This window comes from Hyalella azteca, unplaced genomic scaffold (assembly GCF_000764305.2).
Source record: "Hyalella azteca isolate HAZT.00-mixed unplaced genomic scaffold, Hazt_2.0.2 contig4507, whole genome shotgun sequence".
Lineage (NCBI taxonomy): Eukaryota > Metazoa > Arthropoda > Malacostraca > Amphipoda > Hyalellidae > Hyalella > Hyalella azteca.
The window spans coordinates 836,876-854,178 of NW_025934720.1; the positions used below are offsets into that span (position 1 = coordinate 836,876).

Genomic DNA, 17,303 nt, shown 5'->3' on the forward strand with positions numbered 1-17,303 from the left:
TAATATGAAAACGGAATGTTTCTAGACATTGAAATTCAATTAAGCAAATGTAGGTTTATATATAATTCTCCATTTCTTCCTATCCTGTTGTAAGTTTTGAACTTAGGTAATGTTTAGATGTATCTGTTCCATCCACGTCTACAAAGGAACACTTATCTAACTCTCGTTTTTTAGTTTGAAAGGGAAGGGAATTTTATATTTCAAAATAAAATTACGCTTTCAATTTCTCAATCTCATCCCTAGTATATTTTTCAAAATTTCTCAGTACTCCACCATATAACATTAAAAAAAATTTGTGTTTATTTTTTAAACATTTCTGTTTCTGTACACATTCCATTTTGAAGAGAACAGGAAAATAAAACTGCTCTATTAGTTCCTATACAGTTTTATATCATAATGGATAGAGGCGCAAGAATCACAGCAAAATCTCCAATCTATTTGTAATCTAATTTCATCCTAAATATGTATTCGCTAGACGGTTAACCTAGACCGTTAAATATGTATTTACGGTAATTTTATTAACTGCAGTCACTGAGACATTGTTTCAGAAGCAGCGGGGCGCGCTCTGATGGGCATAGCATCGGTACACTTGACGCAGACACGTCGAGGTCAGTTAATTGGTACACTTGACGCACAGACACGTCGACGTCAGTTGGTACACTTGACGCAGACACGTCGAGGTCAGTTGGTACACTTGACGCACAGACTCGTCGAGGTCAGTTGGTATAATTGACGCACAGACACGTCGACGTCAGCAGCGCGAACTGTCAAAAAAGAGGAAAACATGAAGGCTGTATTTACGTACTGACGTGTTCAACGAACTTAATTAATTTTAGCAAATAAATTGTCAGAGCAGGACAGAGGATTGAAAAGGAAAAATGTTCAGCATTGATTTTTAATATATTAAAAACATGAAAAAGTAAAACTAGAGTAAAAAATTAAAGCAATCTCGACTTGTGGTATTTTTATTAACCTGAATATTGAAAATTGTTTATGCTTATGCTGATATTGCTCGATAATTTTTGTCTACTTTATATCTTATGTTTTTTTTTTTTTTGGGGGGGGGGTTTAACTTGAGGTTTGGACGTTCCACTCATGTTTCAAGTCCAATTTGAATGTAAGAATAATTATAGTGAAATAGAAAACAAATAACTTGAAGTTTCAAATTTGTCGCTAAAAGTAGTTCTGCACTATAAATTGCTAGAAGCCAGTTGTAACTTCTCTTCGTCGGAATAGGTGCTTTGGAAAATGGATCGATCGATTTATAATTTCTCATACTTTTTCGATCTCGATCTCACCGAAGAGTAATAACTCATGACCATGAATAATAACAATAATAATAACTAAAAATTTATTTAAGGTATTCTCACCAGCAGGACACCGAAAAAGATGGCGAAGTTCACAGTAGCTACAGCCATGTCGCTGACTACACTAGAAAACATGACCCAGCAGCCTTGGGTGTAAATGTTTTCTCGATCTGCTGTGCAAACTTTCCCTGGGACATATATTTTACAGCATCCAGCTGGTAGCTCTCCCTGCAACATTCAATTGTATATAGCAATGTTGAAATATAGATGCTTCAAGGAAAGTTGCGACAGAAAGACACAGTGACGACAGCAAATCGTCAAAGTACTTTCTTTGATTTTGAGTGTGAAAATGTTCATGCATTGATCATCTGGAAGTCATCATGCAGGTTAGAACGGAAAAATGATATAATGTTATTATGTTATGATAATTTTTTTATATTCAATATAAAAGCTTATCTATAATCATTTTACATATGCATGGTAAATAAGCGTCGTCGCTAGGGTAATTAATAAAAATCTCACGATAATTCTCCATTTGATTAAATACAGAAATATCCAGGTTTATCGCTGATTTTTTTTTTACTCGGAAGATGATAGACTAAGTACGAGTAGTTAGCTGAAAGAACTTGGTAAACCCTTTTGAATCAAGCTACTTATCGTGTTACGACTTACAATTCGGTATTTATGATGGAGTACATTGGCAACAGAATGCATTAAAAAATAGATAGCATCTGCGAGTTCTTAATCTGTGGAAAAATCATGGATCAAGAAATGCAGGCTTATCACATTTTTTTCGTGATAGCTTCAAGGACAATACAAAAACTGAATTAACCATTGTTTTTTGCGTAAAAAAACTCGAGAAATAAAGTTCCAAAGACGGATAAATCTATCGTCCTTTACCCAACTCTCACAATAGAAAAATATCAATGCTCGAAAATTTTCAACAGCCCTTAATTTTTCCTACATGAAAAGTTTCAGAAATAAATGCAGAAATCATCGTGAAATTTAAAATATCACCATTTTGTTTCTGATGAAGACAGGCGAAGCGTCACTTAATTAAAAAATAAACTCAAAATGGTTTATGTTCTGTTAAAATTATTATATTATTACTTACGTCTGGATAAGAGATGTTGTAATAATCGACACCGCAGCATAGGTTCTGAAAAGGGAAAACTCCAATAGGGAAAATAAAAGCAACTATTCAATTTCTTCTAAGTATTTCAACATCAAATAAATTATATATTAGAATGTACAAATTACTTTTGTAATGACAGTAAAAGTTGCAGAAAAATTCAACCCGCTCTTAATGATCATCGGCTTAGAATGAGATAGACGTGAAAAAAACATTATCAAATATGAGTATTGTCAGTCCTAAGAAATAAACTAACTTTTAAACCTGCATTTACTGGCTTATAATTAAAGGCGGAAAATTCATCAGGATATTAAATACCAGTTGATATATCTGGTCAATCGAAGCTTCATATTCTCCTTGTTTTTCAAAGTTGTAGTTTTCAGTGTCATTTTGCATTTGCGCTCTGATGTCATTTTTGTATTTCTCGTTGTTGATGTTGGCGGCGCCCATGCCAGCGAACACCAGCGTGATGACCACAAGAATCACGCCGAGCACGAAGTACTGAAAATGTTTTTTTCAAATGATAGGAATTATTGATATTGAATGATAGCTATATAAGCAGAGACGAGTTGGTCGTTGGCGCTCCGAGTATGAACGCGTTCAAGAACTGACTAGATAAAGTTATAGAAAAAATATATGTTCAGACTTGAAACGCCTAGCACCATATCGAACCCGATGGAAGTCTAGTAGCGACTTCAAACTATCGTCAGTCTTGAAAAGATCCGGTCAAATGACACGATTTTAGATCTTCTGTTTACAAGTTACGAAAAGTTCAAGAATCGGCCACAAGCCACATCAGGCCTACTCTTCTGCAGCGCCGACATCACTATGTTATGTTATGTTATTACTGAACAATATTGCTGAAACTGCGGTAAGCTGAAATCTTGTATGTATTCAAAGTCGTTGGCCTTCTCTTTGTTTATGCCAGCGAAATCCTGTATGGCAATCAACTCATCATTCGTTCAAACAGTTAAAAATTCAAATTAAAAAAAATTACCTAAACAAAAATTGGCTGTATCTCTATGGAGAACGTTTAGGCGTCCAGCTCCACCGCTAGCTCGGAATTACAGAAACAAAAATAAAATTATTTCTTCAAATGCAGGTAACCATGTTTTACAATTCGACTTTCATCATAAGCTCTATGTCTTTAACATATATTGCACAAATCTCGTTGCCATTTAAATATCAATTGGTTTATGAATTAGTTACAATTGCAAAAATAATTGAAAGAGTCTAGAGTCTAGACTCTAGACTCTAGAGTCTAGACTCTAGAGGAAGAGCTTGTTGCCGCACCTGCAAGACCTTAAGACAATATATACTCACGGTATAGAGGAAGAGCTTGTTGCCGTAGCAGCAAGACCTAAAGACTGTTCACAGTGTAGATGAAGGCCTTGTTGCCGCGGCAGCAAGTCCTTAAGACTATATATACTCACGGTATAGAGGAAGAGCTTGTTGCCGCAGCAGCAAGACCTTAAGACTACTCACAGTGTAGTAGAGGAAGAGCTTGTTGCCGCAGCAGCAAGACCTCAAGACTACTCACAGTGTAGAGTAGAGGAAGAGCTTGTTGCCGCAGCAGCAAGCAAGACCTTAAGACTACTCACAGTGTAGAGGAAGAGCTTGTTGCCGCAGCAGCAAGAGATGACCACCCCAAAAGCGCCCAGACAGACGATGAAGGTGGAGGCGGATATCAGACCAATGCAGACGTCATGAGGTTCTTGGGGAATGTCATGGCCGTAGCGTGACAGCGTGCTATCAATGACGGATGCCAGAGAAAGTACGATCAAGCCTGCCCCCTGAGCAGAAATATCGGGATAAATTTTACCAGATCCCTGCTGATCGAGTAGCTTCTGGCATTTTGTACCAGCCAGTTCATGAATTCAGTTCAGCCAGTGTGACCCAAATTGTCATCAAATGGAGCACGCGGTCAGAAATCCATTCGACACCCTACAATAAGCCATGTGATTCTTGGCTACATCCGTTTGATTTACCACAACAATTTTTATGTTATGGCTTCTGGGCTCGCAATTAAGCTTTTGTCTCTCATGCTAAATCATTATTCTGTACGGGGTGCAAAAATTTTATGATAGTATACTATTGGCATTAAAACTTTGAAAAGATCGTCTTTCACCACAAAGATTTTAAATTTAAAATTTAAATCTAAAAATGTCAAATAAAATTGTCGATTCCTCATTGTTTCTTAATGCTGATCTTTTACTGCTATTACGGACTGAACTTGGTATAGATTTATCATTTGTAAAATATTTTTGTTGTTAATCAACGATGTTATTAAATGGATGGACACGCGATTTTAAATATATTGGATGCAGTTTCGGCTGTGAAACAAAATGCATGTTTGGCTATGTATTGAATGATTGAATATTTCGATCGAGATACTTGGTAATAAATGGTAATTTGGTTCACCAATTATGCAATGGTAAAATTTCATTGCATAATTGCCGTAAGATTTTATTGCGAATTTCATTTCAATTTAGCTTTTCATATTCTCTTCATATACAGTATAATAGAATTAAGATTGAAATTTAAACAAATTTGATCCTTCTCACCGATTTCAACTCACCGCCACTACGACGTTGAAAGAAATTAAGAACGTCTTGGCCACGGTGTCTGTGATGCAACCCATCTTTGTCGTTGTCTTCGAGAGTTCTCTGTCTGGAATAAATTTGTCATAATAATAATAATTTTAATAGAATAATTTTCTAATATAGATGTTTGTATTTGCAGAATAAACTGAACCAAGCGTCATGTATCTGCCATAAAAATATAATTCCGTTCATTTAAGATGAATTTGACGATAAAATATAATTAATGAACGGAGTGCCCTGAAAAATGTCTGAAAATAAACGAAATTCACTGTATATATTCAGCTAATTGCAAGATTGCGTATTTGTCCATCTCAGCTGCAATAATCAGATTTTTCATTATTGAGTTTCAATTGAAAAAGCTTGGATGGAATCTAATTGGCTTTAGCAATATAATCATATGCTTGTATGGTCTAAATGCATTTTTTAACAGGAGATAGCACCGCTTGGAAACATTAAAAAGATAACGATTCTACAAACGATATTCGTAAAACATTTTTTGACGACGTTACAGTGATGTAAATTTGTTAAGTTGACTTTATTTTGAGTAAATATGTTAGAAAAAATATTCTAAAATATAAACATTTGTTGACGAATAGTTATTATGGCGCCAGAATGGTCAATAATTCAGTTCTTTCGTTGTGGATTCCATCGCCCTATGATAATTTTTTGGTTCAAAATTAAATTGAAACATCTTGACTTCAGAAGTATGCTTCCTAATGCAAGTATTATAAAAATACTAACCTCTGTCTAAAATGACAGTTGTTATTACACTACAAACGATGGGTCAGTAATTTTTCATGGATATGGTTAGAATATGGGAAGACAGCGCAGTTAAGAATATAGCTCTTATCTTTCTCAGTTAATGAAGAAATAACTCACTGCCGCTATCATTAATTGCGTGTGAGGAATGTACCCAGTCAAAATTTAGAAGCAGCTGTCGGTCGGATTTCGGTTGCCACTCTCGAGTTAGAAATGAGTCAGACGTGAAATCCCTGTCAAAAATTTCGTGCCGATTAAGGTCGTTTTAGAGCAGTGGTTCCCAAAGTGGGCGATATCGCCCCCCTAGGGGCGATGGAAAGATTTTGGGGGGCGGTAAGGAAGAAGAGGGCGGTTGGGGGGCGATAGGGGGGCGACAATCCGAAGTCGAAGTCAGAAGTTCGAAAGTTTGTTTGACGATTTGTACACAACACGTGCAGCACATGACTCCCAGCGATGGTTTTGTCACACAGATCTGTTTTTTTAGCCTCTCCTGGGTTTACGTCTCGGACAAATTAACGGCCGAACTCGCGTCCGGTCTCACGGTCAATTGCCAAATTCAATGATCAAGGAATATCTCTCAAACTAATGAACTTAACTCGATGAAACTTAGTACACGTATTCATTAGGACCTAACAATAATGTTTAGCTCGTGAAAATTGCTTGAATTTTGTCATCGTTTGTTTTTGTCATAGTTATACGGCAATACGGGACAAAATTCACAGTGATCAAGTAATTTCTTCCAAACTCGTTTAGCTCTTGAAAATGTTTTCGATTGCGCCTTCGTTCGCGAGTTTTTTTCACCTTCATTCGTGATTTAAACAGCAATACGTGTTTATTTAAATTCGCAATAATCAAGAAATTTTTTCCAAACTGCTGAACAGATTTGAACGAAACTTAGTATTTAAATACCTAACCTCAGCAACGGTGATTTTTAGCTCGTTACGGTGATGTTTAGCTCCTTACAATTTTTTCGTTTTGCCTTCGTTTGCCAGTTAAACGGCCTTATACGGCTCTTGGTTAAACCGGCCGGTAGAAAAGCCGGTCGTTCCTCCAATATCTGTACAACTCGCGAACGAAAGCAAAATAAAAAAATTGTCACGAGCTAAACATCACTGTCGAGAGGTTAGGTATTTATATACACGGTTTCATTGAAATTTGTTCTGTAGTTTGAAGAAATTTTTTGATCGCCTCGAATTTAAGTGACAAATTACCCGGCGATACGGGCCGAATATAGGGAAGTGTGAAATCAAGAATGACGGTGAAATGAAAAAAAAACTCGCAAACAAAGGTAAAATCTAAAAAAAAAATTATAAGCTAAAAAAATCACCGTTTGGTAGTTAGGAATGCATATTCAAAATTTCGTTCAAATCTGTTCAATAGTTTGGAAGAAATTCTTTGATCACTGCGAATTTCGGCCTGTTTCGCAATATACGCGTAACTCACGAATGGAAGTGACATTCATGTCATTTACAAAAATTACAAGCTTAATAACACCGTTAGGTTCTGATGAATACATGTTCCAAGTTTCATAGAGCTGCGTTCATTAGTTTTGGAGATACTACTTGATAACTGAATTTGGAGATTAGTCGAGAGACCGGCCACGAGTCCGGCCGTAAATTGGCCCGAGACGTCCTGTTTCTTGTGCTGAAACAGCTGAAAAACATATTGGTTCACTAAATGGGGTTCTATTTGTGAAATACACATTTGTGTTTAACCTTTCTCTTTTAAAATTGCAGCGTACTAAATTTCAAGAAAAAGGCGCATGTCTGTGGGGGGCGCTAGAAATTCGCTAGGGAGCCAAAGGGGGCGCCAGCTTGAAAAAGTTTGGGAACCACTGTTTTAGAGGAACTATATAGAGAGGAACGTAGGTTGTTTTGCTTCTATTTACCAGCCTCTTTTGGAAGTCAATTGCCCGGTAGGCCAAATCTGCGTAATATGATTAAAAAGAGCAGCTGGTCAAGCTTCGTCATGATGCCCTTGGTCAAACGCTGATGACGCTACCGCATGATGGGGCTGGTCAGATGCTGAACAGGGTAAACGCATGAACCATCGAAATTCCCGCCATACGGGGGTATGCGGGTATGTGGAGGTCTACCTCCCGCACCCCCCATACGGACAGCATTAGCCGTTGCAGCAAATCAATAGGAAGGCGGCAGTTTAGAACAAACCGTGAATCGATCAGTACGTAGTGAAGAGTGTTCATTGCTCAATGCTCATCGAAAAGGTATAGTTTTGTCTCCCTCAGAGAGCTTTAAACAATTTGATGGTAAATACCATTGCACTTGTAAACATTGAACAGGATGAAAATGAATATTTTGAGTGCTTGTGGAAGTCCTTGATTTCGAATTGTTTGGAGATTACTGTTCTTCAAGCCCACAAAATAATGATGGCTAGTGGCTATAATAGAAATGTTCAGCTTTGAGTATATGTCTGTTTGAGCGGCTAAAGATGTAGCTCTTCAGATATGCTTTAAATTAAAATTTCTAAGCATCCCTACGGCCAACAGCTTAATTTATGAAGATTGCATAAGAACGTTTGTCGTAATTTCCGACCACCTCTGAAGACTGGTCCAGTGCGGTACAAGAACGTTCTCGCTGCCCCAACTGTCGTATCGGTGAACTATCGCGTACAAGAAGGCAGGGTGAACGTGTTTAAACGGGATCCAATTTGTGAGCAACTTATTTGATTTAACATTACTAGGCTATAGTATATTCCGTTATAATTTTGGTTATCCATCCAGGAATTTAGAGTGCATTTGATAATTTGAAAGCTTGAAAGAATTTAATTTTAGAGCTCAACTCTTCCAATGCAAAAAAAAATAGTCGACTCCTGTTGAGTGTGATCGGATGGCTGTTTACTGCAATCAAGCTACTGCAGTAACTTGACTTTGTTAAGATTAACACTCACTTTTCGATTGTGTTGCCTTCCTTAAATTATGACGTATTTGACTGGAAAATTTAAATTATGAAGGAAAATATGTTAGTTTTTCCTACGAGTATTTTATTAATAAGATGTAGTTGTATCGTATGGTGTATCTTTCACATCGTATGGTGTATCTTTCAAACGCAGCAATTATACGATGCAAGATATTTTTTCGACAATAAGAGATTTCATGCGGAATATGCTTAAATCAGTTATTTGATCAGTTCGCTGCAATAGGTACTTCTCAAGTTCTCGTCGGCAGGCGACATTCATCATGACTACGCATTTGTGTGTTCAAAATTTTCAACTTTGGGCATGTCGACACGAGCATGTTATTTAAGCTGCTCCTGTTTATATGCTTAAGGTTCTAATTTCTAAATCAACACATCAACTGGATCTATTTGTGTAGTCGAAACTCGAAAGTTTATCATTGCCTACGATGCTACCTAACCGACAGACAACACTCGAGTGACTCGACACCACTAGGCGGGCCAGCTGAACAGGATGGAAGAGGTTGCAGAGCGTATACCGATTATTCTCAAGTAAGTTAGTTGCATTTGTTCTGTTCTATCTACTATATTTCGTTGTATCATCAGGTTTCATTGTGGAGTTACATTTAAGTATAAGGATGAATTTGGTTATTTCTGAAGAACTACAAATTATACGAGGATAGATTCAGGAAATTTCCATCGAGCTCAGCAATATTGGAAGGGAGGGGGCATTTTTTTTAACGCATTTTTTCAGATTCGGCCGTGTCTGTCCCGAACGTATCAGGTACTAAATACACGCGCCCCACGATCGCCCCAAGCTCGACAGGAATTTCATAAGATTCTATTTCGGCTCTTATTTCGCTCCGGCAACCGGAACCTAAAGCGGACATATAGAGCTTCTAATTTACACTGCCATTAGAACTTGGGGCGTCCGTGTGCCAGCGGCTGACAGGTCTTCGAATTTCGATAGGGATGGCCGTCTCCTCTATTCAGCCACCAAATAGGAGCTAATTTGGGTAGTTTCATGTTAAAAAGTATAATGATAAAATGATACACGAAATCAGCGTGTATCAGGTTTTTTCTATGTTTGGAGTCGGTCCGGCGGCCGGAAAAACCTAGCCAATCAACGAAAACCTCGCAGGTTAGGTCCAGTTAGGTACAGGTTCCATTAAAAATTTCCGATGCCGACCGCCAAAAACGGATTTCAGATTCTTAATCTACACCCCAAAAAACATATAATTAAAAAAACACCCTTTTTTAGATGCACTTAATCTAAAGTAATACCGAAATTTGTATTAACTGATATTTTTCCTTTGTCAAACTCCTATTTACTTGCCAATTGCTTCATTGTGCCGCGGTGATACGTGTCTAGTCTGTTCAGCGATTCAAATACCCCCTTCCTTCCCCCCAGTATAAGGGGGGAAGGGAGGGGCATTTTTTACTCCCTGCACTTTTCAGATTCGGCCGTGTCTGTCGCGAAGGTATCAGGTACCAAATACGCGCGCAGCAGCAGGAGGATCTATTTATTTCACGACATATCACTTGTATGTTACGTCCAACGAACCGCTTTGCACGAGCCTATAAAATTTTGCCTACAGTGTCTGTAAATATGAGAAGAACTACTTCTACCGTCGAAATTCCAATTGGAATTTGTAACCTTTGCAACACTGCATGTTCTATGTCAAATTCAGAAATTTACCCTGTATTAATTTGTAATTTTTCGAAAATCATTCACTTCGATTTCACTCTGGTACCAAACCCGATGATAAAGCGAAAAAAACACATAATCACGGAAAATGAGCAACTTGCTAACTTACGACTTCGTTTTGTATCCTTGTCTGTAGGTGTTTCCTTCGCAGCGGCTCGCGGCTCGTTGGCAATGACTTTTAACCTAGCCACGCACTCGACTATTAATTGAAGTTTCTGCAAATTGATCCAGCTTTCTCGATGAATTAGAAATTAATAAACCTGAAGCATATGGACACGAGCAGCTGAAATAACACGCTCACACCAACATATACCACAAGTTAAAAATTTCCATTACTGCCATTGTCAAAATCTTGGATGCTCAATTCTGTGTTCTAGAATGGCGCGATGTCCATTATTCACTCAGTGTTCATCCCGGTGCCGGGTTCCAAAAAAGCAAGCTTCACTTTGAGAAGCCTTGGGCAGTAAAACTAAGAAACTCGTTTTACCAGAAGTGTTCAGTTTTATAAATTTAACATTTTGAAGTCACATTCTTCGCTTTTAACACTACAATTACACAAGTGAAATGAGCAGTATGCATCGTTCAACATCTCACCAACACAAGTAACAAGCGAGAACTGCCGCCGGCAAGTTAGCGCCATGGCTGCAACGTTTCAATTAATAGTTTACATATTAGTTATGTATATTATGACTAGGATTCGAAATACATCTCCTGGAGCTACAAGCATAAATTTTTTACTGCCAAGTACTTATCAAGTATTTTTCTTCTCTTGCACCCCGTAATGTTTCCATACCTTCAAACAGACTGTTGTTTTTAAATACAACAAAATAAATTCAGATATTTTTGTCATAGAATTAATGAAATTACTATCTAAGAACCACGAAAGCTCAAAGAATTTGTAAAGTCAATTCTTATTTCGTTCCATCGTATGAATTAACAAACGTTCGCGCGTGCATACATTGTGCATTGTGCATACATACTGCGCGTGCATACATTGGCCATACGCCAGTACATTAACGGGAGATGGTCATGGTTCGCTTATATATCGGCATCTGACATAAGACAGCTTGACCAACTACTCTTTTTGGTTACAGTACGCAGATTCGGCCCATATTGCAATCTATACTCCCGCATTAAGCTCCTAATTAGCACCGGAATAGGCAAGAATAGACAAGATGGCCGACTTTCATATGATTCTCCTCTAAGCCGAGACAATGGGACCCGCGGGGCGTCTCAGAATGGAATCTGAATTTTGACTGGGTAACGATATTGATTAGACTTGATAAACTCGAAATAACGTCGATATAGTGGCTTTATGTATATGAATAACTCGTGTGATCCACGGTATTGAAACAATTCCACGTTGTATTTTTTAACTTCACCAACTGAATAAATAATGCTTAAACCACTGTTTAACTTCATAATTAACTCTGAGGATTCGTTTTCGGTAACTTACAACTGAATTTGGCTCGATTTTGACAATTAATTCTAAACCTTAGATACTTATTAATATTCATCATAACCTTTGATTTCACGCTGATTTAATGTGCGCTGGCGTTGGGGCCACCCTAATTATACAATGGAATAGCCGAATAGCAAGTTTTTAATTTATGAATGAGACCATAGTCATTAATTGATCATGAATTTCGTCTCTTGTATTCTTACTTTTAATTGCAGTGTTAGCTTTGTGTGCGACTGATCAATTTTATCTGTTCTAGTAGAAGGTGTTTAGAAGGTGTGAGGACTCGAAATTATAACCGCTCTGATATGATTGCGATCTCTTGGTAAACTTTTCAGTTGATCTACTAATTCTAATGCAGGCAGGTTTTCTCTCTCATTGAACAATTATTAAATTAGAATACCCATGACCAAACCAGTGACATGGTTGTGTAACGTATATTCTGAGTTCTATTGAAATTTGCAACTTGCTTGACGGCTAACTATTTGCATTCGAATAAGATTAGAATACAACATTGGGAAAAGCTGAGCTTCGCACGACTAGTTTAATGATGCGTGCATAACTGCGCTGGTGAATCCTTGATGAGCAATTGAAATCTTACCTATTGGATTTTACATCAATGATCGGCAGGTTTAGTTCAGAGTATTATTTGTGTAATATGGTTCTAAATAAATATTCATATTATTTGTTGATATTAAGGCTATGCGAACGCGTACCATAACTCTATACTTCATTAGTGTTCTATACCATTAGTATTCTATTAGATCTTCATTAGTATTCTATTAGATATACATATCATGTATATCTAATAAACAAAATATAAAATGTTAAACTTCGCTTTACGTCATATGTTTTCGAAAAAATGGGCTGAATCCCGTGATAATTCTTTATATCATTGGCACGTTTTCTGCTAATGATAGTTAGCAATACCATGTTACTGGTTACAAGTCTAATTAGGGTTAACATATATTTTACCATGATTTGATAAAATAAGAACAGAACACCTTTTTTCACACACACAAATATTACACCAAGCAATCAAAGAACGTCGCGTAGACACCTCTGATTTATAAATCTAGTATTCACAATACAGCTCTGACTTACTTTATATGTCAAAATTTAACTATAGCATATCTTTGCATTAACGTATGAACATGTTTAGAATAACTAGAAACCTACAAAAAAGAACTGAATAAGCACAATTCTTTATGTGTTCAGAAGGGTCTCTATACGACTTACCTGATCAACTGCAGTCCTGGCGGGAAGTGAGTCTGTCATCACACGTAGTCCTTTTTGTGGACTCTTAATCAGTAATACTGAGACCATATCAGCGTAATCATCTTTATACATAGCACATGCTTTTATCGGCTCAGGCTTTTGTCTCATGAGCCGACTGATACATGCTATCACTAGGATAATTAATATTTCGTTAGGACTGACGTCATCCTCATTGTGGCAATGCTCATTGTGACGTCATCCTCATTGCGTCAATGCAATTTAAAAGCAATGATATAATTTGTAATGCTGATTTAATGATATCATTCTGATGCTGCTAGCCTGGCTGGTTCATCGGAACTATTCGCTGGTGATTTATAATATTTAACATCAAACCCTCAACTATTTATTAAACGCTTTCATTTGCACAACCAAGAATTGCGAAGATTGCGGTGCTTGCCATATCGTGAATACGTTAATCCCACAGAAAGTTATCTTCGTAATTTAAAACTAAATCCTCGTTGATGGGCCAAATAAATAATTTACGCCTCTCTAAAGCTGCGATCACCTAAAAAATTATTTTTTAATGGTTTTCACTGTAGTTTATTATTTCTTTATGACTTAGCATATCTTCAAGAAATTGATGGTTATCATTAATTATGATAGACTATAGGCTAATTATGGCTATCAAACACTCTGTTCATGCCTTGCGGGGCTTTGTAAGTACTCGAGGAATTTTCAATTACACCTTTTTTGGTTTAGATCTGATGTTATAAATGTACTAAATAAAACGAATAATAATACCACTTGATTCATCTAATTCTTTGTCCTAGTGTTTCCCCAAGTGATGCCCTCGACGAACCAGGTCAAAACTAAATACAAATGAATCTATTCGAACCCACGAGCCCTCGTCATTGCAACGGCCGAACTTCACGCCTAGCACTGTCACCTACTCAGACTGAAAATGTAGCACAACCAATTATAAAGCCTTAGTTTCCTTAGTATTTGTTTGGGCAGCCAATAAACAATACAATGGCTTATCATCATCTGACATGAAGTTACATTTTTATTGTTACTAACTAGTGTAATATAAATATTTTATGCTGTACAAACTATGTGGATCTGGTGCGATTGAATCGTACTGTTGTTCATTGTCCAGGAGAATATTTCGTAGTTCACTCTTGCTATCAGTGATGATATAAGAACTTCAATTTCCAAGGCTTGGTCGTACTAATGTGAATTAATGTGAATTATTGACGGGATCCGTACCGCCATCACTGCATGACAACGTCTGACTGCAGCTAATCTCCTGTCCGATAACCGCAGTCACGCTGGTTCATAATGCACTGCGCCATGATTAATTATACTGATGATGTCACCCCATGATGCCGATTGTTCTACAATTCTTTTCAAGAAGGACTTATTCTTTGTAAACTTTTAGATGGGAATTGGCTAAAAACTTATTAATGACACGGTTGAATATATAATGGTGTTCATACATGTCATTGACTCGCTTTGCTTCTGAATATTTGTCCATGATGAAAACAATCACCGTAAAAAATTATCTAATATATAAACTAATACCATTTTTATCATTAACGCTCTTTCTGTACTTGTATGGGTACAGTTCAGAAATGTACAGTGGCGGAAATGGCTATATATATACGACCACCCGTTTTTTCTGAATATTTTTTCTTGCATGAAAAAATACTGGATTCTAATTACACGAGGCTAAACTACGGTTAAAAATGGTTCCAACTCTATACGGAAAAAAATTTTCTTCAAAATATATGAGAAGAAATGATGAAATTTAGAAAAACCTAGGTGGAAATGGTTATAAGACCATGAAAGGTTTTTCCGTTTATGGATCCTATATACTCGTTTTAATAGGCAATCATACCTCCTTTCGCCTTAATTGCCTCAATGAAACTTCTCCTCATATGTGATTTACCAAATAAAACAGAGTCTTTTACGGAATTTTATCCCGGGAATGAAGGATAGCCGCGCTCAGGTCACTCACAGATTGGAACTGGCACTCATTTTGGTAAACATCTCTCGCCATGATGCCTATAGATTTTCTATGGTATTGAGGTAAGGGCTAAACGTTGGCCACGGCTACAGGGTAGCATTCTGTTCTTGGAACCACTTGTTTGGTGACTTTGAAGTTTGAATCGAAACATTGCCTTGCTGGAAAAAAATGATCCCTCATGTTTCTCATCGGTAAAAGGGAGAAGACGGTGAAATAGCGTGTACTTGTATACCTCGGAATCTTGTCTCCCTCGCAAAATAGCTAGAGTTGATTTCCCTTTCGGCTGAACGCCCCCACACCATGACCGAACCAACACCAGATTGCCGCTTTCAAAAAAATTGAGGCTCACGGTTCAGGTGGTGCCAATCGCATTGCCATCTATCTGGACCATCAAGATTGAACTTTTTTCATCACTGAAGATAATCCCTCACCGATAAGCACATCCTTTTCAGCTAGTTTTAGTAGGTTGATAATATGTTTTTGTTTGAGCGTAGGATCGTTTTTCCGCTTCATGTACTTGAATTTCTTCGAGTCATGCAATATCTGACTGATGCGTTGTGCTGTTACATCAACTCCAGTGGCCAATTTTATAGAGTAGAGGTAGCATCAGCTTTAGAAGCCTCTGAAAACAGTCGCCCAAGATCCCTGTCGGTTAATTTTGAGGTTGGTCCAGAGTGCCTTTTCGATCCGTAGCCGTCCGAATTAGCAAAAAATGATTGTAGAACGGTTTTTTTAGAGTTTTATTTCCTTTGCGATGTCCCGTTGGCCACTGCCGCATTTCGCAAAGGGCAAAATCGGCGCCTTCTCGGCCTCTGTGAGTCTTGTCCCCTTTGGCAACTTCTTTACTTCAAAAAAATATAAATGGACACTGAACTACACCGGAAGTACCAAAAATGGCGATAATCAGGATATTCTTTATGTTGCTGTACTTTCTAACGTGAAAATATTACTGAATGATACTAAAATCAAGAAAATCTGATCACGGTCTATAACCATTTCCACCTAGGTTTTTCTAAATTTCATCATTTCTCCTCATATATTTTAAAAGATTATTTTTTCGTATAGCGATGGAATCATTTTTAAACGTAGTTTAGCCTCGTATAATTAGAATCCAGTATTTTTTATGCAAGAAAAAATATTCAGAAAAAACCGGGTGGTCGTATAGCCATTTCCGCCACTGTCTCAGCCTCGAATCTGCTCTTGCAGAGATTCGATTATAGGAAATTCCCCTCAGTATTTCACCGGCGTCGATCGCTCGTCGGTGGAAAATCAGGGCCAAAGTTGGCATTACTCATATCATGAAAATCTCGTCACAATCCTGCGGGATTACCCTCAACCGCGCGACCAGATGAACCCTTAATACTGGGAACTCTTCCATCTTTAATATAAAGACGTCGTCGTCGAAGCTTTTTCCGGACTCTGCGAAGAACTTTCCTTAATTGGAGAAGACTTTTTTATTCTTTGCTGACCTGAAACTCAGCGATAACTTCGGGGAATGTTTTAGCGACCTCATGTTATGGGGCGCTATTTTTATGGGGTAAAATCTTACCAAAATATATAATTGGTTGACAATAAAATATTTTTATTCGTCATATGCGATATTTGTGCTGATAGTCTTTGAAATGCATAGACAATTAATGAGGTGTTGATCAAAATGTTATCTGCTGTGCAATTAAATATTCTCCTGCAGGCATATATTTTTCATGCAAAGATTTATTTACAAAATGTTTCTCATAGTTTTCCAGTACGGAACCGACGGTCAAGGCAGTTTGACATCTATCTGCGGATTTGTTAATCGTCGTCGATGTTATTAGTATCGTCAATGCTATTCGTAATGGAAAATTAACTGCATTTTCATTATTTACCTTGAATTTGAACATTTACCGTAAATTTTACTATCTTAGGTTGTTCAAAAAACTGATATATATCCTCCCACCATGCTCGGAAAACTTTAATTTTCTCCTCAACTACGTCATACTCTAATAACTAAACATATCTTTCCGGGTGGATTTTCATGACATTTCTGAATTGTATATTATTTATTGACATTGCAGTCATATTTTATCAGTTTTAACAAGGCCCTGAGAGCCTGCACAGCGAATTATATTGACAATGGAGCGTGAGATATTTGTGCTTGTTTGAGAGCACCCGCCAAATTTTCGAGTCTCGGCCGGGTATC

At 37.4% G+C, this 17,303-nt stretch overlaps 1 protein-coding gene across 1 annotated transcript; it reads right to left on the reverse strand.

Moving 5' to 3' along the window:
- Positions 1–379: 379 nt before the first annotated feature.
- LOC108680095 lies at positions 380–13,181 on the reverse strand. The gene is made up of 7 exons (XM_047880044.1): positions 13,120–13,181; positions 5,018–5,109; positions 4,041–4,232; positions 2,758–2,940; positions 2,422–2,466; positions 1,371–1,535; positions 380–764 (listed from the first exon to the last, which is right to left on the reverse strand). Exons 2-7 carry the CDS (start codon positions 5,078–5,080, stop codon positions 717–719), a joined length of 696 nt encoding a protein of 231 aa, XP_047736000.1. The 5' UTR covers positions 5,081–5,109; positions 13,120–13,181; the 3' UTR covers positions 380–716.
- Positions 13,182–17,303: the final 4,122 nt, after the last annotated feature.

Excerpts from the sequence above, each read along its gene's own strand:
- LOC108680095 (XM_047880044.1), bottom strand. The coding sequence starts at position 5,080 with ATGGGTTGCATCACAGACACCGTGGCCAAGACGTTCTTAATTTCTTTC. Across the intron at positions 4,233-5,017 it reads CTTTCAACGTCGTAGTGGCG|GGGGCAGGCTTGATCGTACT; the intron begins GTGAGTTGAAAT and ends ATTTCTGCTCAG. Across the intron at positions 765-1,370 it reads TCTTTTTCGGTGTCCTGCTG|TTCGCGCTGCTGACGTCGAC; the intron begins GTGAGAATACCT and ends CTTTTTTGACAG.